The sequence below is a fragment of the Varanus komodoensis genome, unplaced genomic scaffold (genome assembly GCF_004798865.1).
Source record: "Varanus komodoensis strain SLA01 unplaced genomic scaffold, ASM479886v1 scaffold1, whole genome shotgun sequence".
Lineage (NCBI taxonomy): Eukaryota > Metazoa > Chordata > Lepidosauria > Squamata > Varanidae > Varanus > Varanus komodoensis.
This window is the reverse complement of record NW_025335268.1, coordinates 29,562,371-29,586,057: the sequence shown is the minus strand read 5'-3', so window position 1 is coordinate 29,586,057 and position 23,687 is coordinate 29,562,371. Positions and strand designations below refer to the sequence as shown.

Here is a 23,687-nt window from a genome sequence, read left to right as displayed (position 1 = left end):
ATTTACACAAAGTTGGTGAGATTAATTGAGCGGCATTCTTCAGCAGGATGTAAAGAGCCAGAAAGGGGAAAAAGTCATACAATGGTAAGCCTGGAGGAACCCAGAAGTATCCATGTTGTGTGACTTGATTATGTGACCCACATTAGAGGCATCTGTTCACATTTTTTGGATTTAAGGTTTAAGTTTCATCTGTGGTTTGCTCTTAGGATAGATTTTCTTTTAGCCATTTCAGTGTAAGCACCTAAGTTGTATTTTCTGACTGCTAAATGCTATTTTGATCGTCTGAGTAGGAGCTTCCATCTATTACAAGAATTGGCTGAACATTTGGTACATGGATACACTGCAGCCTATACAAAACACAGCAGGTTTGCTCTCTTCCATTTCAGTGGGAGCTGGCTTATGTGGAGATTTCTTTCTGGGGGCAGAGGGGAAAATGCTACCATCTCTGATGCAAGTGTCAGTTCTGTAGATCAGATTGCTTTAAAAAATGCATTTGCACATTAAATGGGGCAGCAATCCTGTGCATACTTACCAGGGAGTAATTCCCATTGAGCACAATGGACATTTTTTTTCTGAAAAAAACATGCACAGAATTCAGCTTAATTAGGCAATTAAAATGGAGACCAGGCTTCACAGAAACTGGTGGGTTAGGAACAAGATTCAGATTCACCCAAGTCCTGTGTTAGCATCTGCAGGGCATGCAGGTGACACTTAAAGGAGTATGGTTTGAAATCAGCTAACCTGAGGTATTTTAATGTCCCAGGCCAACCAAATCCTAGAATAAATTGATTACTTCTTACTAATTGGCTGGGTTTTGATGTAATGTTAAACTGTGGTTTAACATTATGTGCATAAGCTCATGCATCCCTCTTCCCTTTTTATCCTCTGGTGTGATTTCAAGATTAGAAGCTCTTGCTTCTGTTGGCAGCTAACCATGGTGGCTATGTGTCAGCCTGGAACCGTGGTTAGTCTTTACTATGATTTTGGGAAATAAGTCAGGATCAGAAACCACTGCCCGAAACTGGCCTCCAACCCATAGTAAATGCCAAGCACAGTTTGCCTAGGCTCACACGTAACAACAATCCATGGTTAACTGACAACAGAAGCAAGGGGTTCCAAAGTCCTCATCACCACCACACTAGAGCAGGGGACTGGGAAGCACATGAGCCTCTTCTGTGCAGCATACATCTATGGTTTAGCATTACCTCTAAATGCCATGATTCTCTTCTCCAGCTACTTCTGCATTTGTGTGTCTCACCAGTCAGTTGTTTGCCCAATTCTCTGTGCTTCTCACCCAGCAAAATATACCAGAATGCAAGTACTTCAGAAAACCAGTTGGGGTAGTTGAAATGCTTGCTGACAAAACCCAAGTCTACAGTGCCATCCTCACTTGTCCAAACCTTCTGAAGCTTAGGAAAGATCCCTGGTTGGTGATCAAATCCACCTTCAGTTAGAAATGCCGTCCAGTTGTGGGAGACATGGAATTGGGTAGTGGTCTGGGAGGGTTCAGTTAGGCTGAACCTACAGCAAATGTTTGCAGATTCCCATTTAGTGTGAGCTCTTGTGTATTCTCCTGGAATCGAAAATGCCCCTTTCCCAGTGTTTAAGATGCTCCATTACAAAGCTTGTGCAGCACAGTGTCTAATTGGGTCCATGTGACAAATGAAGAAATAAACCAGACACGCTGACTTCAGTGGGCTGGTTACATCTTTATTGGTCTGCCTGAAGAGGCCATATCAGCCAGCTAAGGCATGCCACATGGGCTCAGACCTTCACTTTGCGCCATTGCCAGACTGGGCTGTCTGCCCAGTTCCCACTGACCTCCAGCTAGTTCACATCCACAAAGCCGGTGGAGCCTGCTGGGGTCCCAGCATTTGCCCACGGATCCCACATGCTGGCGCCAGGTCTGACATCACTGATCAGCCAACAGTCATGAATCTTCTGCATGGTGCTGCTGCTGCTGCATCTCTCAGTAGCTGTTTAGAGGAGGCTGCTGAGTATTATTTCATATCAGCAGCTGAGTACTTCCTGCTGCCCCCTTCAACACCCACAGCCCCATTTCGGTTTGAAAGTCAAAAGCTTTCAACAGCTTCTCCTGACTGCCGGACTATCAGTCCTAACAGCACTGGAAGATCTGGAGCAGTAGATGAATTACTACCTCTTGGGACTGCTGAATTACCATTCCTCAGTAAACATTACTTTCATTTTTATTATATTGACATGGCTAATCATATTCATGTCTTTGTATACTACCTTTGTACACTGTTCATCCATTTGGTTGAAATATCACCAATGAATAAAACCACTAATGAACATTTGAATATGCAAACCATTGCCATAAGTAGGCAAAAGAGCAACTTTCTGGTGATCTTAGCCTGAGATAGAGGCATTTCAGTTCCATGACATTAAGAGCTTCCTGTGCTTGAACAATTCCAGAAACACTACATCTTATACTGGGGGTGTCATGTTCCATTACATTTGGCTTTTGGTTGACTCTTTGAATATTGGGCTTGCAGCAAAGAGGAATGCTTTAGTCAGAAGAATTCTATAGAATTCCATTTCTCTGGCATCCTTCAGTGATGCATGCCCTATGTAAGAGCTGCCTTATGATGCTCTCAGAATTGTAACAGAGATCTTGGATACAGCCCTGTGCACGGTGAGCTGGTCCCAGGAACTTGCTCCCAAGCAAGCATGTTGATGACGACAGCCCTCTTGTACTGGAATGTAGATCACTTTTCCTTTTGACATTTAAACCACATGCTGCACTAAAAAATGAAGACAGAAGTCCACCAAAGGAGAGATTTATTTTCAGTTAAAACACTCACTACATTAAAACCACATGTCAGTAAGTAATGTATAAGCAAACTTATGAAGCTTAGGATAAGGCACATGGTATGAAAGCTGGGTTAAACTGATGTATTGCCATTTAAAAAAGCACACACATTAGCAGTTAACTACCACAGCATAGCTTGACTACAGCAAAATCCTTTAGTGTGACTTTAAGAAATTGGCCTTTATAGCAAAAACAAGGAGGAGTCTTGTGGCACCCGAAAGACTAATGGATTTCTTGTGGCATATGTTTTTATGGACTGGATCTCACTTCATCAGATGCCTCAGATGTGAGGGATATAATTCCTCCAGAAACCAAGATGTACTTCTGAAGCTGGGCTTTTTAGACAGCAGCAGTCTTAAATGTCCATCTTTAAAATCACATGTTTTTCCTTAAACGCATTTCAAATTTCATCCGCACTTGACTGGAAAGTCTTTAACTTCCATATATGTGCACGAAACACCATCTTTGATAGACGTGTACCAGATCACATGAGTCAAGCATGACAAAGAGAACTAACTGCAGATTTAAGCAAAAGAAAACATCATATGGTGGAGCCACGTGTTATGTGCAACACAAGAGCTCTATCTGGTTGTTCAGTACCCATGACTTCTTAGCATGAAAGGGCTTATGAGAATGCATCTAGCTAGCCTACCTCCTAGAGACTGATGCATGACTGGTCCCTCCTTCATAGACAATGACACCAAAGTCAGTCAGTCAGGAGTGGGCCTGCGAGTATGTGCATGCAGATCTGTAAACACTGGGATCTCTCCACAGAGACGCCTGATCAACCTGCTCATGTCCCTGGGCTGAGAGCCCTACAGATGAACAGTAGATGAACAGTTCCCCTTCAGTCTGATGCTAATCGCACTCTGGTAGAGGTGTGTGACTGGCTTACATGTTGACACCTGAGGAGGACTTGGCTGGGCATGGATCTTGAAAGGTCATCCATGCCCTTGGTAGCCATGGGCACTAAACTGTAGAAAACTCATGGGGTGACCCTGTCCCTTACCCGGCTTTGCCTGATGGCTGCTGCAGCAATGGTGGCGCTCGCTGCCTGGCTTCATGTCACTTTTCCTTGCTGCCCAGAATGTCAGCAACCCTAGCAGATGCAGGAAATGGCATTTTCTGGTGCCTCTGACACCTGAAGGCTAATAATCCAGTGATCTGTGAAAAATAGGAGGACCTTGTAGTTTCCAGAACACCATCTGCTCCAGCATTGCTGAAGCTAGCAGTGCCGTGAGTTAGTGTCCTTCCCTCCTTCCCTTGGGTTTCTTAACGCAAGTCAAGCCTTTGAAATGTTTTTGTTGCTGTTGTTGTTGCATTTCAACCCACAGTTGACTGAGCTGTTTAACTCAAAATAGCCTTTTACTAAAGCTGGGAGGAGAAGCCTCTGCTCATGTAAAAAGTTGAATCCAAACTTCTCTTTGGACCTTCCCTTTCAGTAAGGCTGCTGGCTTCACCCTTGGGGTGGGTTCTTGCTGTCAGAGAGGAAGTTGGCAAGAGTGACAGAGTCCCTCCAGATGACCAGCTGTCTCTCCTTAGGGGGTCAAAGTCCTCCTTCTTCTCCACCTCCCTTCCTGAAAGCCCTTTCATCTCTTCCAAAACTGACTCTCATGGCCAATGTGAGAAACTTCACTAGGCAACTTTAAAGGAGCTTCAAAGGGTTCAGCTCCTGCTTGCTCCTCCTCTGCTTCTGAACCTGACAAGGACTCCCACAGCCTAAAACAAGCAAGATCTGGCCCACTTTCTATGGATAGGTCTAACTGGGCAAATGGGGAGGGCTTGGAGAGGTCCTCTCTGATTTGTGATCTGAGCCAGTGTGACAAATCTGGGGGTTAAGGCTTTAGTCCCTGATGGACACTGGATCCTCACTTTCTCCAGGACTCTCCAAAATTATCAGCTTCTACCACCTATTGACTTGTAGAGAGCACCAGAGCTTTCTTCTATATATCCCTAAATGTGTATGTCAAAGCCAGTACATGGGGTGAGATATGCCAACCTCAGATTGAATCAGTCTAGACTATATGCATTTTAAAGAAGAAACGTTTGCTATGTATGTCATGGGTCAACATTCAAAACAAGCAATCATCTGGTAAATATAATACTGATTGGTTCTAAAAACTTTACCACATACCTCTGCTTTCTATAGCTTCTCTCCCTCCCTAATCTCCACCCAGTCCCTCATTCTGACACCTAAGTCAGGTCCCTAATTCCCCTGTGGATCACCATGTAAACTCAGTTGCCTACCTGACCGTCAATAACTATCTCTGTTCTTCTACTGAATGACTTGCTCCAACCGACTCTGACTTAATCAATCATTTCCTTCTGACCTCTGCTGCTAGTTATTTTTCTTTTCATCCTTCTGTTGCAGTCAGAGAATAACTGGGTCATTGTAAAAAAAGAGGCATTCATATCCCTAACATTTTGCAGAGCTTACTGTGCAGCCCTCTGGATCAGGAATACGTCTGGCCAAAGAAGCTCTTATTGGGGATATTTGCTAAAGTTCATTCTCAAATTCCAGCAGGAAACAGAAGATCCAACTGGAGATGTGCACAGACCGTCAGACTGATTCTTTATGTTGCTCTGCTGTATTTGTTCATTTACAATATTTATATACTACCCAAGGGTCTCTGAGTGGTTTACAGTAGGATAGTGTGGTTTTATTTATGATTGCACCTGAATAACATTTTGGTTGGTTGAAAGGTGGGGTAAAATCAAATGCATAAATATATCTATTTAGGAAAGTAGGGAAGATACACCAGGTCTAAAGCAGAATAAACATACAACTGCATAAAGCCAGAATGACACCAACAGGAGGAGATAACATCAGTTCAAAGAATTATGAAAGCACCGACAGCCTGGGGGAATAAAAAGACACAGTGGAGGTGTCCGTCAGGCCTCTCGGGGATGGCATTCCACAACTGGAGTGCCACCAACAGAGAGGCCTTTCCTGTTGGAGCCAAAGGCCTGGCCTCGTGTGGCAGAGGCACCCGGAGAAGAGCTCGGAAAATGGACTTAAGGCCTGGTGAAGCATATCTGGGAAGAAGGAAGCCTTCAGGTGAGCTAGCCCCAATCAATTTAGGGTTTTACAGATTGATGCCAGCACTTGAAATTGGACTTAGAAATGGACTGGAAGCCAGTGCAGATGGCAAAGCATGCTTGTAATATGGTCATATTCCATGGTATTCTCATTTGTAAAGGTTTACATATACTCAGGGGTTTTTTTCCCTTTCTTTAGATGTTTCAAGATGTGTGGCAGAGAGGAAGTACACTCAGGAACAAGCACGCAAGGAATTCCAGCAAGTGTTTATTCCAGAATGCAATGATGATGGCACTTACAGCCAGGTTGACCGAAAGCTCTTAACTCTTTATTTGTCATGTCCGACAGTTCAGTGTCTTTCTATTGTATTTGGTTACTGAGTTCAGTTATTTCTGACTCAGAGAAATGACAGGTTGATTACATATCAGTCTCCCTATTTTAAAACAGCTAAAAGTAACACAGATGACTTTATAAACTTGGAAAAGTTGAACATGAATTCCTAGTTAAGTGTTGGGAGCTCTATGAGATGTGGGTTTCAGAACTTGGGTGTGAGTATTGTTTGCAATGGTATGAAGATGAACATCTCTTTTCTTACAAGTGTTTTAAACTCCCAGGTTACAAGAGATGACATTGGGCTATGCATGTAGTATTTAACTCGAATATTTTGTTTATATCGTAGTATATTTTTCTCAACAATGAATTCCTATTAAGAAGAATCTTTCAGTCTTCTATGGCATTTATGTAAAAAGCATTCTTGATTGCTTTCTCCTTAATTCCAAGAATGACTAGGGAAGTATAGATTTTGTTAATTTTTTTCTGTGTTTCATGGATTGTTCCATGGTATGCTTTTCTTTCCATTATGCACTCCTTGACAGACTCTTTTCCATATTCCAACTTTCAGTTCTGAAAATATGCAAATTCCCTCCAAACATGTATTTTCATGTTTTAGTCTATAAGGAGAATGCACATTAATTTTTTCCATTTTTCTACCACTGAATTTGCATAAAATTCTGGAAAGTAAGAAACAGTCTGCAGATTGTGTAAAACTTGGGAAAAAAACTGCTGGTCAGGTTGATAGAAATGAAGGATGCATCCTTTTTCATAAATCACATGATTGAGGTATATTCATTTAAGCATTTATAAACATAAGACCCAATTCACATTTAAAGTTCTACATTTCATGTAGGAGGGTGCATGGGTTTAACTCCTGTATGCCACTGGAAATGTAACTTACTAAGATACAAATGAACATGCATGAAGAATCTGATGGGTCATGAAAATCCATTGTATTTTCATGAATCAGCAAGCTCCATTGCTGGCCCTGCACCAATGCCAAGACACTGTGGTGCAAATTGAGTCACCTTGTGAACTTCTGTTTCAATAACAGACTGTGATTTGCATATATATGTTTAACCACTAATGACATTTGTGCAAATGAGCACCCCAAACCCATGTAGTTTTAGCATATTTTGTGCAGAATTGGCTGATTTGTGCAAGTCAAAATTTGTACAAGTTGCAGGCTGTACAAATTACGATGGTGCAAATTGGTCAGTTTTGCATGAATTGCTCTAGATCAGTCTGTGTGCTTATTTGTACAAATTTCCTTAAATATATGTCTGTATATATACTAATTGCATTCCATTTTGAACATTGGAATCCACTAAAAGACCCTCCCCCAGCAGAAAATCAGTCATCTTAAACAAGATGGAATTCCTGAAGTATGAATCAATTAAACCTTACTCATACTTACTGAATCTAAATACATCGGACTTAATGGGCTTACTACCTTGTGTTTCTTAGGACTGCTGCCTTAGATGATTGACAGTTTTTAATTGATTTGAGAGCTGGAAAACTGTTTCATGCCAAGAAGAATGATCCTTTAATAGTTTCCAATTATGAAGCAATTTTGTTGGATTAATATTCCCAATAACACTTTAGTGAGGTTATGTGTTCCTCTGCAAAAGCAGAAGTGGAGTTTTTGTGATTATTACAGCAGGATTCAAAATCTAATAATGTTTATGGGGTGGACTGCTTTATTATTTATCAAATTACAAATTGCATTTTGGTTCAAACAGTACCTCTGAGACAACTTACAATTAAAACTTTAAAACTTTTTTTGAAAATGTATGTGATCACAACAGCAAAATTAAGGGAGCACACCTAACTCACAAAACAGCAGTGGCTGGTGACTCTCCTATCAGCAGGGCAGTGTATCAACTCCAGATTTCAGTTTGAATTTGCAGGAGGTATCCCTGCTGCTGAATCTAGAGTGGGGACATGGTTCAGCACCATGGATGGCTCCTTAACAGCTTAGACCAAGAACCAGGGTGGATAGACCACCATTCTGATGTTACAGTCACCAGCAAGCACGGCACTTCAAATACAAGAAAGTCACATGGAAGAGAAAAGTTTATCTGAATGAAGAAGGGGCTGTTCCACAGGGAGGGAGCTGCCACAGGGAAGTCACGATCTCACATTCCCACCAAGCGAGTGGGGCATTGTTGATGTGATGGCAGAGAATTTCCAGGTGTTTACTTGTGTGACTCATTTTGCTGCCACCTCATGCTGCAGCGCAGTGCCATTGGCTGCCTGGCAGCAGTCCTTCCTAGTTTGCTCTGCAGTGAGAGTGATACTGCTTCATGATGGAGCAGTATTTCCCATGGGCATTTTTTGGAAAAAGGGATTGCTGCCCCCACTGGCAAGTGGAGCAGTTTTACCCTCCTCCTCTGGTCAGGCCCTGTGAAGAGTGCCATGTCATAACTAGTTTGGATCATGACTCTAACTTGATTGGACCTGAGCTCTGAACTGAGCTGAGTAAAACACACCCATCACCAATGGCAGTCCTGTTCCAACATGCAGTATTGCATTTTTCATTAAGTGAGTCACTTGTAGCCATTCATCTTTATGGAGGAAGGAAAAGGGTTGCACTCCAGATGGGCTACCATGCGCTTGGGGACTCCCATGAGTTTGAGGAGGAGGATCAGGTTCTATCTCAGTTCCAGATTGCAACCCACAGGATGGGCACAATGAAGAAAACAAGGGCCGTTGATTTTGCTGTGATACTAAATAGTGGCAGAGCTCTGGAAATTAATTCTTGGATATACAAAAAACACATAAAAGGTACAGGATCATTCTGTTACAGCAGATGCTAATTGATTAGCCAATGCCTTATATTTCAGGAACATTTGAGATAGTAGAATATGCTCTCTCAGTTTCACATGCTTGATTTCCCCCCAACAGGTTCAGTGTCACAGTTATACAGGCTACTGCTGGTGTGTCACGCCCAATGGCCGTCCGATCAGTGGGACTGCTGTAGCCCATAAAACCCCACGTTGCCCAGGTAAAGCATATATTATGGTTCTATTCAGCTCTCCCCTCCCCTTTTGCTGGAATTTGGCAACAAACACGTTGTTTTGCATGTAATGGAAGAACCTTCCTGTGGTGCCAGAAATGAAATTAGCTAAACTCATAGATTTAATTTTTAAGAAGGCTGAAATATCTGCTAATTCTCTCCTAATGTTGGCTGTTAAAGTCTCACAGTGGATTAGTTGAGCTTTCTTCTTCTTTGGATTCTGTATGTTTTAGTTTCCCAGTGTCTGAGTGGAAGTATGAACTTTGGATTTGGATGTCCCTCAAGTTCCAAAGTAGTAGCCAGCAGGGCTTCAAAGAATAAATTAATTTTCTGTTGACTTGATAAAAAAGAAATTCTGTAGATTACCAATGCAAAACTGAAATTACTGGATAAGGTCATATGGTTAAAATTCTGTGCTTAGTTACTCTTGCACAAATTCATTGCATTCATGTCTGATAGCAGCATCATGTGTTTAAAAGAGAGAACCCCATTTGGGGTGAGGGCTACATAGTCCCTGCTTTCAGATTTTCAATTAAAAGTGATACTTATCAAGTTGGATCCCTTCATTTTCTTGTGAACTATTTTGTAAATATCAGACTTCCTCAGCATTACTGTTTTTGAATATACTGGCATTGTGATGAATTGAAAACAGTTATGAGGAAGAGAGACACTATACACAACAGGAGATACTGTCCAACTGCATGGCAGGTGTCCATGTGTCTGCTTCCTGCAACAGAGAGAGTGGAGAAACAAATGCTCCCAGTTTAGTGCTGAAGTTTTAATGCATGATCCCAAAAAGCTGCCTGGCAGATGTGCTTCTTAGTCATAGGGCTGACAAATCCCAGATGTGTGATGCTTCCAAGGCACTGAGTGAACACACAGCAATGTTTGTCAATTATTTAGTTGCTTGTGCCAGTCAAGCGGGGCCTGTCTAATAATCACTGCATATTCAATGGCAGCTACATGACATCCGAATCAAGTAATTTGGAACTCAGTTAAAATGCTTTCCTCTGAAGCATGTCATCCACCAGTGCATGTGTATCCGGACTCAATATGTTCTCTATTACCGGAATGTCAATAGCAAGGTCAATTTGTTATTGAATAGGTGCACTAAGGTTTGGATAAGTGTCTACAGCCAACTACCGGATTACTTAACCACTGCCCATTCTGTCATATCAAGTCAGCTGTGGTAGTGATGGATATTAACTGGTGAAATCTTCCTAGAGTGAGGGACATACGTATCTCTATTGAAGTAGATGGTGTTACACCCTTATGCCAAAGCTTTTCTTGGGCACGCCCCACCCCATTTGATAGCAAATATTCCATTCAGGGCAAGATTTTGAGTAGGTACTCAACTCAGCTCCAGACTTTCCTTAATGACTGATCATCTTTATTTCAATTTATTGACTTATTTAAAGTTGTTCTTTTTTTAAATGAAACTCATCAGCCAGAAAAGACCACTAAAACTACATGCACATCAATGATGGAGATACATTCTCTGCCCTCGGGGGTATGATCTGAAAAGATATGACACAAAAGGAAAGGGTACTGTGGCAAAAGCAAGGGAACAAAGTGAGACCCTGGTTCTGAATTACACCATTGTTAATGACCAGCTAGAATGGAAACAGAAAGGAATAGTTACAAGTTTCTGGGTGTGTAGATGAGCTGACAGATTGGCCCTTCTTCCTTTTTATATCTTCTTTGGCTGTAGATTGATGGGATGGCTACAGCCACATGCCAGTTGCTGGAGCCTGGCTATCAGCAGAGCTGTTTCCTGTAGCTTATTTGGGTTTTCATAGGGAATTTCCTCTCATTAGCACTGCTCCCATCTATAGAGAAATGCTAGAAAGCAAGGCAAACCATTAAACAAACTATTAAAGGGATGTTTTATACATGAAAGATTATTGATACTTATTTTGGGATTGTCAAAAGACAATTTTTCAGGACTCAAGAGACACTGTTGCTATTGTAGGCCTCTCATGACTTCATTTATCTCAGGAGCCAATTTTCTAAAACTCCTCCCCTTAACTACATCCAACTTTGGGGTACAAGTTCCTCTGATTCCAAAGCTTTACCTGTTGTATTACCAGCTGCTGGACAATTTGTCTGGATTTTTACTAGCTGCTTGTATAATCATCTTCTGACAAGACCTTAGAGCAGCCTCCTGGTTTAATACAACCACCTGCCCCTTACTCATGACCCTCCACCACATATAGTTACCCCCCAGAGAAGGAATAGCTTGATATTCAGTTCTTGGTTATCACTTTCTCCCCAGCTTTCTCTTTCTATAACACCACACACCAAGCAGCAGACATTCGGGTTATGTGAGGAACCCACGTGGGGTTGGGAATCCATCAGATCTGAGATTTGAATTCCTGGCACGCGTACCCAGTGTTCCTGAGGCACTTGCCAGGGTTTGAGCCCCATGTGCTGTGCAAGCAGGGCCTCTCTTCTGTATAGGAGCCATTTGGGCTAGCGCGCCTAACATGGAAGAAGGCTGGTCGTGTGGGGCCCACCAGAAACACGACCACTAGCAGCATCGCTCTTCCACGCCATGTGTAGCAGTGGTTGGGGCTGCTGTACCAGATGTGGAAGAAAGTTGTTCATACCAAACTTGCTAGGAACAGCATCCTTTTGTGCACCATCTGCAACAGTCTTTGTCATGTTGCACTTGATGTGGAAGAAGGTTTCTAGTTGCACAACCTTAATTCCACAAGCTGCCTTCTTCTTGGCTCAGTTCATTTTGCAGGAGCAGGTAAAGTATGAGAGGAAGCCCACAAATACTAGAGGGATGGATTCTGCTAGGATTTGTCCCAACCCTAGCAGGCCTTTCCACTCGCTTTCCACAGACAGGCTCTTTTGTCAACTGTAACTGTCATCTTCCAATGGTACTTTTCCACCTAGCCAGATCCAGGTCCATCTAACAGTATTCAGAGTCTCAGAATGCCACTAAGCAATTACTACAGAAGCTTTTAATAGTAACAGAATAAGGCCTTAGTCCTACTCAGTTCTGTGGCAACTTCACAGAGGCCTCTCAAAGTAAACATTACATAACAACCACAGTTATACACAGGGATTACTTCACAACTTTTCTTTAGGTTTTGGGACAGAAAGTACTTTGGCCAGAGCCGGCTGGAGCTGAGGGTCAGACTAGATGGCCCAGGAGACCCCTTCTGACTTGCTCTGTTTCTATGTATTCCATTCAATTTGGAAATAAATAAAATTGGTTTCCAGATAACACAACTTTTTCCTGAGATAGTAACTAGAACATCTAGTAACAACTGGAGGCAAAATCAACATAAATCCATCTGGATGATGTTTCTGTCAGTTCAGTACATTTGGAGGACTGTGTTTGAATCCTCATGTGGGCATGATCCAGCCAAAAGGCTACAGAGCTGAACAGTAGAACAGTATGACCATTGGAGTAAACTCAACAGTGGTGACTTTTCAGAGTGCTCAAACTAAGCACTGGAGTGAGCCCAGAACAACTGCACATTCTAAAGCAAGTTCTTCTAGATGCAATATTTATTGTATGAAATTGCAGTTCCTGCATATGTGACTGATTGGTTTACTATTGGATTGTTAATAAGACAGAAATTGATATCACACTATTATATATTTGGAAGTCCATGACAGTAACATATGAGTGTGTATTAAGACTTGTATACTTTTTGAAGTTCCTGCCTTAATTTATGCTATGATCCATAACCCTCCCTACAAAAACCCCTCTTAGTTTTTCTTTTATAATATGCTTGAGAAGGCCCACCTATATTGCAGAATAGGTAAGTATCCCATAAGATAAATTGATTGCTAAGCCCAGGGTGCTATTTCAGACTGTGTTTCCATTTATTTTTCTCCATTTGTGGTTGTCATTGCCTCTAGAGGAATTATACACCTATTTGATGGCTCTCCTGAATCCTCACTGACATCTGTTCCCATTAGCCCGCCCACTGCATTTTGTAGCTGACCAAAGAATGGAACCCTTTTTCCCCTAGTCCTATACTCTGTTCAGTACTCCACAGACAGAATGGAGTCCCTTATTATCTGTTATCTAACACTGTTCCTTCCATATGGTTACATGGCATACCATTCCTGTACATCAGAACTTCTGATGCTTTGCATGTTTGACCTGTTTCTCAGTCAAGACTATTTGGATAAATGAGGCTTTATGGTATTCAACATAACTGATTCCCCTCTCCTCTCCTCTCCTATCCTCCATTACCTTAGAAGTCAATTTTCCAATGTTAAAGTTATTTGGGTACACCCCGTTCATAGTCAATTGGTAATAACAAGCATTGTGTTAAGGGTCCCGAGTTCTCTAAGGCACTCCCTTCCTCCATTAATCTACTATTGAAAGAGCACTGGACAGCTCAAGAAGTACAGAGTAAATTAAATGTGCCTCCTTGACAGCATAAAGATAAATGTTCCCATCCTCCACAAACTGTCTACTGAAAAGCACCAGATGCAATGCAGACATTTTTACTGTTCCCCAAGTCAAGCTATCAATGTTTAGGGTACTAAAAGACATTCCAGAGCCACTGAGCCCTTGGGAGATGGAACGGAAATTTAGAAACAGGTGTTAAATAGTTGCTGGAAAATGTAATGTGTACTCCCATTAGCTGATATTTCCTTCCCAAGTTGTGCACGAATGTCTTTGCTTTGCAGTTTCCCTAACATGAGCTTAGTGCGACAGGTGCTGTAAACACCATGCACAAAACAATTTGTTTTGATGCAGAAGGGGTCATCACAAGACTCGTTTCCCTTGTTTACTTTTAATATATTAAAATAGCTTTCCCTGTGTAGCTACTCCCCCAACACAAAAATTGGATCATGATCACAGAACTGACTTTTCCTACCTGGTTTTCCATTTTTTCCCCTCACAATTAGGTTCTCTAAATGAGAAGTTGCCACAACGTGAAGGTACAGGAAAAACAGGTAACTATCTTATAACTTAATATGGATTGGCCTGTCCGTTGGCTAGGAACAATTGCTTTGCCTTAGATAATGAATGCTATAGAAACATAATGAATAAAATAAGAAGAAATAAATCAACAAAGCAGCCCGTGGCTTATTCCACGGCTTACTCTGCCTATAAATGTATGATTTATACATTTAATAGATTGTTAAATCTATTCCACCTGTGTTTCATGGAGTATTAGGTGTGTTTCATTTCAGCTCATTGATGAAATTAGTTTATTTTTACCAGAATATTTTTCAGTTTGTGCTAACTGATTTTTGCACTGGCACTAATGCACAGTTGTTCAGTTGCACAAAGGTGCTTATTTACACTAACATAGATCAACACTTCCACTTAATGTGAATTAGTTCAAGTCCTCCCCACCTCCAAAAGTAAAAAAGCTGATCAATGAATCCATGTGACTCAGAAAAAGTGTGCTACAGAATCTGCAGGCTGGATTCACAGAACTCCAAATTTGTTTGACTGGATTGTGGATGTCTGCAGCATCCCATTGCTGAAATAGCATATCTGCACCAACTGCTTTTCCCTCAATATACCCCAGTCCGTACTGGGAACACCTGGCGTTCAGGTACTTTCAATATTTTTTGCCAAATCTGGATAGCCATGACAAGGAAGAGTGCCTCTTTACTTTCTGCTTGATATGGTAGGTCAGAGTGCTTACCTGTAAGTAGGTTGGGTTACCCATTTTCTGCCACTCAGCATGGTATACCATATTTCCACTCCCCACCTCTATTCCATTTATCTTTACAGTGATGCTATGAGATAGGTTAGGCTAAGAAGAAGTAATTGTCTGAAGGTAACCTAGTGATGTGTATGGCTGAACAGAGATTTGAACCTAGATCTCCCTGGCTCAGTGCAACAGGCTGAGTCTTATAGTCCGTGGCCTGATGTTTCATGAAGGGAACATGACTCACTCTGAAATTAAATCTTCTAATTAGTGGATGCTGCACCCTCAGCATTTCTTGAGAAGTAGAAACTATCTTACTTAGGGAATATTCTGGCCTTGCATTCCAAATCATAAATCTAGATTAAAAATAGGTTTACTCACACATGGATTTGTTAATATTTTTTGTATTATTTTATTTGTACCTTCAGTCTAAGTCACCCTAGTGAAGTATTTTGAAGGATGACATCATTTTTAAAATGAATAAATGAACTGTTTAGAGTCCAGGCTGCTGTTCCAAGCAGTGGACTGACTCTCCAAGGTCTGAGCTTTGTGGACATGTTTTCTTGTGAACCTGCAACTGCAGGAGAATGGGACACAAATTGAAAAGAAATGAAAAGGGATGAAGTACACCATTGCAGATCACCTTATTAGGCATGAGCAACTGCCCTGTTGCTTTGAAGCATGACTGTCCAGTGACCGACTAAGCAGCAGTTGTGAAGACTGAGCGTGAGTGCCCCTGGCCCTCTCCTTGGCCAAGGCCCCATACCTTACTTTGGGACATGGAAAGAAGGCTGGCTGCCAGACCCAAGCAAAGCATCCTTTCACACTTGGCATGAGGTGACTGATCCACATCCCAGAATCTCCAGTAACAACTGATACTATACATATCATATCCTTCTTTTCCACAGTCACACCATGAGGGCAAAAGGCGATGTTTCATGGTCTGGGGAATATCTGTTGTCTCCAAAGCTACCCCACAACCATAACACTTCTTCCATTCTACCATAGTAATTTACTGGGTGTAACAGGCTACGGGGCCACTAATGCATTGCCAAAAGAGAGGACAGAAGACACTGATTTGTATACCATTTCTGTATACCAATATATATGCATAAAGGCAAATTTAGAATAATAACTAGAACCTGACTTGAAATACATCTTACTATAGTGAGCAAGACTGACCCAGTGATTGGTGTGCCTGTGCAATTTAGTGTCCAGATGCTAATGTTGAAGGGCATTCAAGGCCCCTGGGGTGCAAATATCCCCTTGAAACAGAGAACTGCCCTCTTTAAATAGAGCACTGTCCTCTAGCAACTCTTCCAGTAGAAGACTGTCTTCTGTAAATTAGGACATCCAGCCACCCTCCAAGTCTTCCTTTGTATGTTCCAAGCTTCCTTCAAGTCAAACACTCACAAAATGAATCTCTGTATGCTTGTAAGCCCTATAGTATGGGAGATGGCCATTATTGCCCAAAGTATTCCATATTTTATAATAGTTTTCCTGGGCTCCAAAATCACCGCAGATGGGGACTGCAGCCAAGAAATTAAAAGACGCTTGCTCCTGGGGAGGAAAGCTATGGCAAATCTAGACAGCATACTAAAAAGCAGAGACATCACCCTGCCAACGAAACTGCGTATAGTCAAGGCTATGGTTTTCCCAGTTGCAATGTATGGCTGTGAAACCTGGACCATAAGGAAGGCTGAACGCAAAAGGATTGAGGCCTTTGAATTGTGGTGCTGGAGGGGACTCCTGCAAGTCCCTTGGACCACAAGGTGATCAAACTGGTCAGTCCTAGAGGAGATCAACCCTGACTTCTCTTTAGAAGGCCAGATACTGAAGATGAAACTCAAATACTTCGGCCACCTAATGAGAATGAAGGAGTCCCTGGAGAAGAGTCTAATGCTGGAAACAATCGATGGCAAAAGAAGGAGGGGACAGCAGAGGATGAGGTGGCTAGATGGAGTCACTGAGGCAGTTGGTGTGAGCTTGGGTGGACTCCGGGAGATGGTGGAGGACAGGAAGGCCTGGAGGATTGTTGTCCATGGGGTCGCGATGGGTCGGACACGACTTCACAACTTACAACAACAGTTAACACAAACCCCATTCCTAAAGTAATTATCTTTACTTCTCCATTTCCTTTATGTGAACTCCTGCTGTGTACTGCCACATTCCACGGTTCCTTTGGAAATAGTGGGATTGATGTCCAACCTCATGGTTCCAGTCCCAGTCCCATGGAAACAGTCTTAGATGGTAATGGAGAGTCTCATTCCATATGTACATGGAAAGCTCTGCAGGTTCTTTGCTGGAAACTGTGTTTCCTAGCAGGGCACTGGACTCCAGCCTACCCCAAGCAGGTACTCTCTAGATTCCATCAACCCCAAACAGTATGGCCATCGGTGATGGGGGTTTCAGTTCATAATATCTAAAGGGTTCCAAATTGGGGAAGGCCCCAATCTGGGGATACTTACAACCTCTCTTTAACCAAGTCCAATTTCAAAATATCAGTATTATTGTAAAAAACAGTATTCAGTCTGTTTTTATATATTCCTAAACATCCTTTGCCTTGGCCCATTTCACAAGATTTCTACAAAGCCAGTTCAGTTGAGGATCAAAACGTGTCAATTTGTGCCATTATTTCATCCATCACTATGGTAACTGAGGCTGAATTCTCTGTTGATGTGTTATTGTAATGAGTTAAACGGATGGATCATATTCAGGGCCAAGCAGTTGCTGTTGTTATTAATGATACATCCTTATAACATTTGATATGTCTGTGCTAAAATCATTCATATGTCTTTCTGGACCAGTTTACCTCCTACTGTATTTGGTGAAATTACCTCCAAGTTTAATGGAGATACATATTCAGATTTATTCAATGTGCCCCCTGCTTCCCCCCTTCCTTTCATTAAGTGCCTAACCTTAGGAACTCAACCCAACCTAAGGAAATGTGACTGCAAAATTATGTAACTGTCTTTGATTAATAACCTTATGGGAACCTTAGCAACTGTAGCCCTTTTCTATTTTACTTTTATTAAACAATTCAGTAGTTGTTTAAACTTAGTAATGTGAGATGTGTATATATTGCTTGAGGGCAATGTTTCTTTCAAACCTTTACCAGGCAAACACGAAGGCTCCAGGTGGCCATAACTTTCAATAGAAACTTGATTCAGATCATAAATTTGTGGGTTGAGGGCACTTTGTATAGTGAACATGCTTACATGCCATCTTTAAAAGTTGGCAGGATTTTGAGGCTTAGCAGTAAACAGCAAGTTTTATCACCTGCCCCCAGCTACACACGGGGCCTGATACCCATGGAACAGAACCAGGTGCTAAGTGGAATGTGCTAGAAAGCAACCTCCTGTGGTTTGGTGCTGGGGCCAGCCAGCTGCCAGAATTCATGGACATGGACAGGACAGACTCCACATCAGGTTTAATACTTCACTGCACTGGTATCTTGAATGACGCTTAAACAGTGTCTTGGGATCCCACTTGCCAGGCGCAGCCAATCTGGATTTTTTTTTTTTTGTAAGATCCACATGTGTATAAAGGTTTTACAGGAAGCAGCCTCTCTTGCCATATATATTCCATGAAATCAGACTTTTAAAAGGGCATTCAGTAAAAATTGATGTAAAAATCGAACTTTTGAGTGTAAAATTTTAAAAGCACTGTGTAATGTAATATTGACGCTCGGTTGGCTAATATTGTATTTGAGACGCTACAGGCTTGCACAGATAAATATTGCTAACTCCACTGCCTGCTGTCCTCTTGCATCTTCTGACCTCCACTGACCAACAGCCCAGCTGCAGCATGCAATATTGTCGTATAGTTATGACCCAGGGAGCTATTAATGGCCAGGTCCCCGTGGGCAACTCACCTGCTTTTCAGTGGAAAGGCACTTGGTTCATCACAGAGCTGGTTGCACTGGTGCAGTCCTTTTCTTTGGTGAACTTAGGGCGCAATGCCTTGCATGCCGAGACAGCAAAAAGACCCACAACTCCCAGCATTCATAACCCAGCCGTATTCAGTGAATGCGAATGCATATATAACTTGGCTGCCTTTTTCCTGTGCAAGTGTCCCATTCTTTCTCCAATATTTAGCAAGCAAAGTTTGTCAGAATCAGTGCGCTGGACTTTTCTTGCATGTGACTGGAACTCATTAAATAGTTTCCTATTTAATGAGCATGCTAGCCAAAGTAGCAAAATATCTCTCAAATGTTTAACATTGATGCTCTGCATATGGGAAGCAGGATATTATTTGCTTATATATTGGCCAGCAAGGGCTATGTTCAAATCTTTGGTCCCAATCATGTATGTGCACTTATTTAGCTTACTTTCATAATTGTAGTCTCCTTGCAAATCTTTTCCATTCTGAATTCAGATGATGCCTCAGCTCCTGCACTGGAAACTCAGCCCCAAGGGGATGAAGAAGGTCAGCATTTCTCAAAATGGGATGGGATGGGATGGGATTGGATGGTGGTGGAAACAGCAAGATATAAGTTGATATAAGATACTTGCCCACAACATGGCATGATGAAAAAGATGCTCAATTCCACTCTGTTAGTGTGAATTAGCATTCCAGAATAATAGTCTGTTAGCATTTTTACAAGTTTGATGACCATATCGGATGACGTGGTCTCCAGTACATGTAGGCCTACACCATAATATATTTGTTAGTCTTTGAGGTATTACAAAGAATCTTTTGTTGGTTTTTCACCTCAGCAAGGATTTTTGGTGGTTCTATAAATCACATTAACTGGCCTACTCAATGTTTAATTTGTGATGAAGAGAAAATAATAAAATTAACACATTTTGGACCTGCATTGCTGTCACAAAAATACTGTTGAAAAGCTGAACTCCTACCCTTAATCACTCAGTGCAGTGGGAGAAAGAAGCACCTTTTCTAAATTCTAAGATTTAGTTTTCATTTCCACAGAGTTTTGCCCTTTGAAAACAAGTGAAGATTCAAAATCTCCCACACTGCTTTTCACAAGCACTCCTGTTCAGGGTGGGGAATGCTTTTGTTAATCCATCCCATCTGTGTTTTCTGATTGTGTGGTGTTTTTTGTTTCATTGTCTTCTCTTTGATTGCACTGAATTCGTTTATGGATGTATGAGAATTTAGCTCTGCTTGTAGAAGTGTGTGTTAGAGCAACTATGTGTTAGCGAAACTGTACACATGCATTCATCTGCATTAGCACAACTGCAAATTTGTGCAAATCCCCCCAAAAGTTAAAAAAGTGGTCCACAAGCCCATGGAATCTGTGCAACTCAGGAAAAAAAATGGTCTGCTGCAGATTCAGAGAAATCCAAACATATCTGAATCTGTTGCAGATTTCTCTAACATCCCTAGGCTTTAGTAATACCTCCACAGCAAATATTTGTGATCTAAAATGCTGCAGCCCTAGACAGTTATCTGGTGTGAGATATTTGAAGTTCATTGCTGCAAAATTATTCTAGCTTAAATAGCTGATAGTTTGTTTCCAGGCTCAATTCAAAGTGCTGATCATAACCTTAAGAGCTCTAAATGGTATGGAACAAGAATATCTCAAAGATAACCTTCTTCCATATAAATTTGCTTATGCATTGTATTCAATAACTGAAGTCCTGAAGATCTGTTTCCCCAAGCCTGGTACCCTTCAGACGTTTTAGATGTTCACAACACAGACAATGGTCGGGAATGCTGGGAGATGTGGTCCAAAACGTCCAGGAGGCACCTGGTTGGAGAAGAGTGCTGTACATCATCTGTACAGACAAATAGATAAGCCTCAGTACTGGAGTTCCTCATTTAAAAAATCAATAGACTTTGTCTAAGACTGCATACCTAAGCACAAGTTCCTGGAAGTAAGCTATACTGAACACAGTGGGACTTCTGAACAAATATGCATAGGATTGTGCTTTGTCAGCCTCACTGAACACTTTATTAGTCTCTTTTGCAACATGGTCACTGGTGCTGATTCCACAGCTTGGCATCAGAGCACCCTCCCTTTGCCCTTGGCATGGAAAGAACCTCACTGGCTGTGACTGCAAGGTCACAAAAGCAACCTCAATGATGGAATTTTGTGGAGAGGAGAAAGCTTCTACCAGTATATGAAGCATCCTGGTGACCTTGGCCTCCTCTCCTTGCACTCCAGGGAAAAAAACTTAGGCAGCTGAAACGGGACATCTGAATATTTTTGCGGGGCAGGTGAAGCATGGCAGTGACCTTTGCCTCCATGCTTCTCCTGCCCTCCAGAGGATGCCCATAGTCCTCCAGGTTCAGAGGATTATGTACAGCCTCATTGAACTGCACTGCATTATGACATTATTTCTTGCCATAAATCCAGTCTGCCACAAAGTATACTTTCCATTCTACTAATCTAACTTTATATTCAATTTTCTAGATATAGCTTCTCGTTACCCTACACTATGGACTGAGCAAGTAAAGAGCAGACAGAACAAGACCAACAAAAATTCTGGTAAGGTAATGGAGAGGCTGTTAATAAAGTTAAATAGCAACATTTTGGTTGAAGGACAATTTAATACTTAGATATCATATATTGTTTCTCCTCCTGTAATAGCAGCTGTTACTGTAATTGTAAAATTATGACAAAATATTGTGCTTTTACATACTGTCTGAATATTTCTAGCAGTAAAATAGGTCATCAGCTTGCAACTAAAGTAAACCTTGCTAGGATATAACTTTTGTAATTCCTTTTGGTTTTTTTTCTTTAAATAATTGTCCTTTAGTACTTGGTGACGAGTGTTAATATGCTCTTCTTGTGCACAGGTTAACACAGGGCTTACTCCTTGGTCCTTCCGCTTTTTCCTGTCTTGTTACTGGCAGTTGTTCTCAAGGTGACACTTTCAAAGGAAACATTGTCGTTTAGAGAATATTTGCTGAAGACTCAGGTCCCCTATACAAATGTTGTCTGAATCAAGATATGAGTGGGGCTGTAGTGGCTAGGTTCACCCCAGCAATTGGCAGACCAGCTAGCCTGGCTGCTATGCACACTTACAGAATGAACGCCTCTATGAATGGCTTATTGTAAACTTCTCAGAGAACTTTATGTTATGGGGTGGCATGCCAATCCCAGAAATTTGATCATTCAACTCACCCACTGTCTACTCTATAAATTTCCCCTCGTCATCTGCAATGACAGCATACACTTTCTTTCTGGAAAGGGTTTTCCATCTCTCTTAAATGACTTCATCACCTTTAATATTTTCATGGACTGGAAAATTTCTCTTGAAATGTTCTCTCACCTTATCTATACAAGATCACTCATGTTATCTGACTTATTACTTCACTCCCAGGAGTCACTGATGCAGCCCTGGCTACTGCCCCAATAGTAATCTGGTCTTTCTAATGTAGTTCAGGATTACCCAGAGTAAGTTGTGGGTCATTTAAAGTTGTCTACAGACTTTAGCATTCTATAGTTGACTTTCTGCAGTCAACTATACCTTGACTGCAATGTCTATAGAAACCTGGGACATAGATTACTATAATAAAAGATAAAACATGAAATGAGTTTTAAACCCAGTTGTTCATGCTTGGGTGACCTCCCAGTTAAAGTACTGCAATGTGTGGCATGTAGAACTACAACATGTGGGGCGAGTTTGCCTTTGGAGTTTTGCATTGCTCAACCCAAATCCCATAAGCATTCCAAGAATGTAGTGGAAATTAATAATGAGTAAAATGGGTGAACTTCCCAAATTTCCTAGGATTAGATCAACATTTTCCTGGAAAATCAACAATTTCCTGGAAAATTGTGGATAATTTTTCTGACCCTAGCCAGGGCTTGGTAAAGCATCGCATCTCCAACAGACTTCAGCATCTCCAAATGCCACCCAACAAGCCCTCACCCTCACAAAATACAGCCCTCCTTTCTCTCCACTCATTTAGAAATTAAGTTGGGAACAAGCTCACAAGGAGGAGGTCTGTTGGATCCCCTGGGCTTAGCTCCCTGGACTCTGGTCTGCTTTGTCATGGGCCTGAGTCAGAGTTTCGGGCAAGGATTCCCAACATTTGCATGGTACTCATCGGCAATTGAGCCCCACACACCACGCAAGCAGAGCCTAACTTCCACACCATGTGCAGCAGTCTTTGTTTGTGCTGTTGCATGTGACACAGAAGAAGGTTGCCTGTTGTGCAACCTTCATTCTGCAAGCATTAGTGGCCCTCCTTTCTCTCTCTTTGAAGACCAGGCCGAGCATGAGAGGAAATCCACAAGTGCTAGAGGGAGAGCTCCTGCTGAGTTTCTTCCCAGCCCTAGTGACAACTGATGAGAAGCAGAAGGCCCTGATGAGGAGAAGAAGATACCCTTCCTCAGAAGACTTGTAAGGTGACAGAGGTGGCAGGAGGCAGGTATACACAGGGCCATGCAAAGCACTCTTTGTAGATCCTCTAAAACAACTTGCCCTGCTACCCTCAATGCTCACGTTCGGAGCTCTTTTCCAGTCAGCAACTGTGCACGTTTACAAGGCTTCCATTCATCTCATTGCCTCCAGCACTGCCTCACCACTAGCAAGAGTGTGAGAGTTCCTCTTCTGCCACTTTGGTCTCTTCCTGCCCTCTTTCAGTCCAGTGGCTACTTTGCTGGCCTTTGCTGCAAGTAATGATAAATATGCAATATGTGAAAATCCATTCTTTGGGAAAGTCCCTCCATTCTGGAATATCCTCTCATGATCTTCTCTTTGTTTCTCTCCACAATCAGAAGGAGAGTACAGGGGCTATTTGGACACCAACCAGCTCACGCATTTGAAATATAGATTGTTCTTTTTTTGTCTAATATGTGAGAGAACACAACATTCTTGAGAGAGTAAAACAAAATGAAGCAAC

General features: G+C 41.8%; 1 protein-coding gene across 1 annotated transcript in view; it reads left to right on the top strand.

Moving 5' to 3' along the window:
* Positions 1-23,687, top strand: part of SMOC2 (SPARC related modular calcium binding 2) — an 89,778-nt gene that overhangs the window by 13,171 nt on the left and 52,920 nt on the right. The window contains exons 3-7 of the mRNA XM_044448224.1: positions 6,072-6,178; positions 9,114-9,213; positions 14,113-14,160; positions 19,248-19,298; positions 21,250-21,324. Of these exons, the coding sequence (XP_044304159.1) occupies positions 6,072-6,178; positions 9,114-9,213; positions 14,113-14,160; positions 19,248-19,298; positions 21,250-21,324 (381 nt within the window). The remainder of the gene's footprint in view (positions 1-6,071; positions 6,179-9,113; positions 9,214-14,112; positions 14,161-19,247; positions 19,299-21,249; positions 21,325-23,687) is intronic.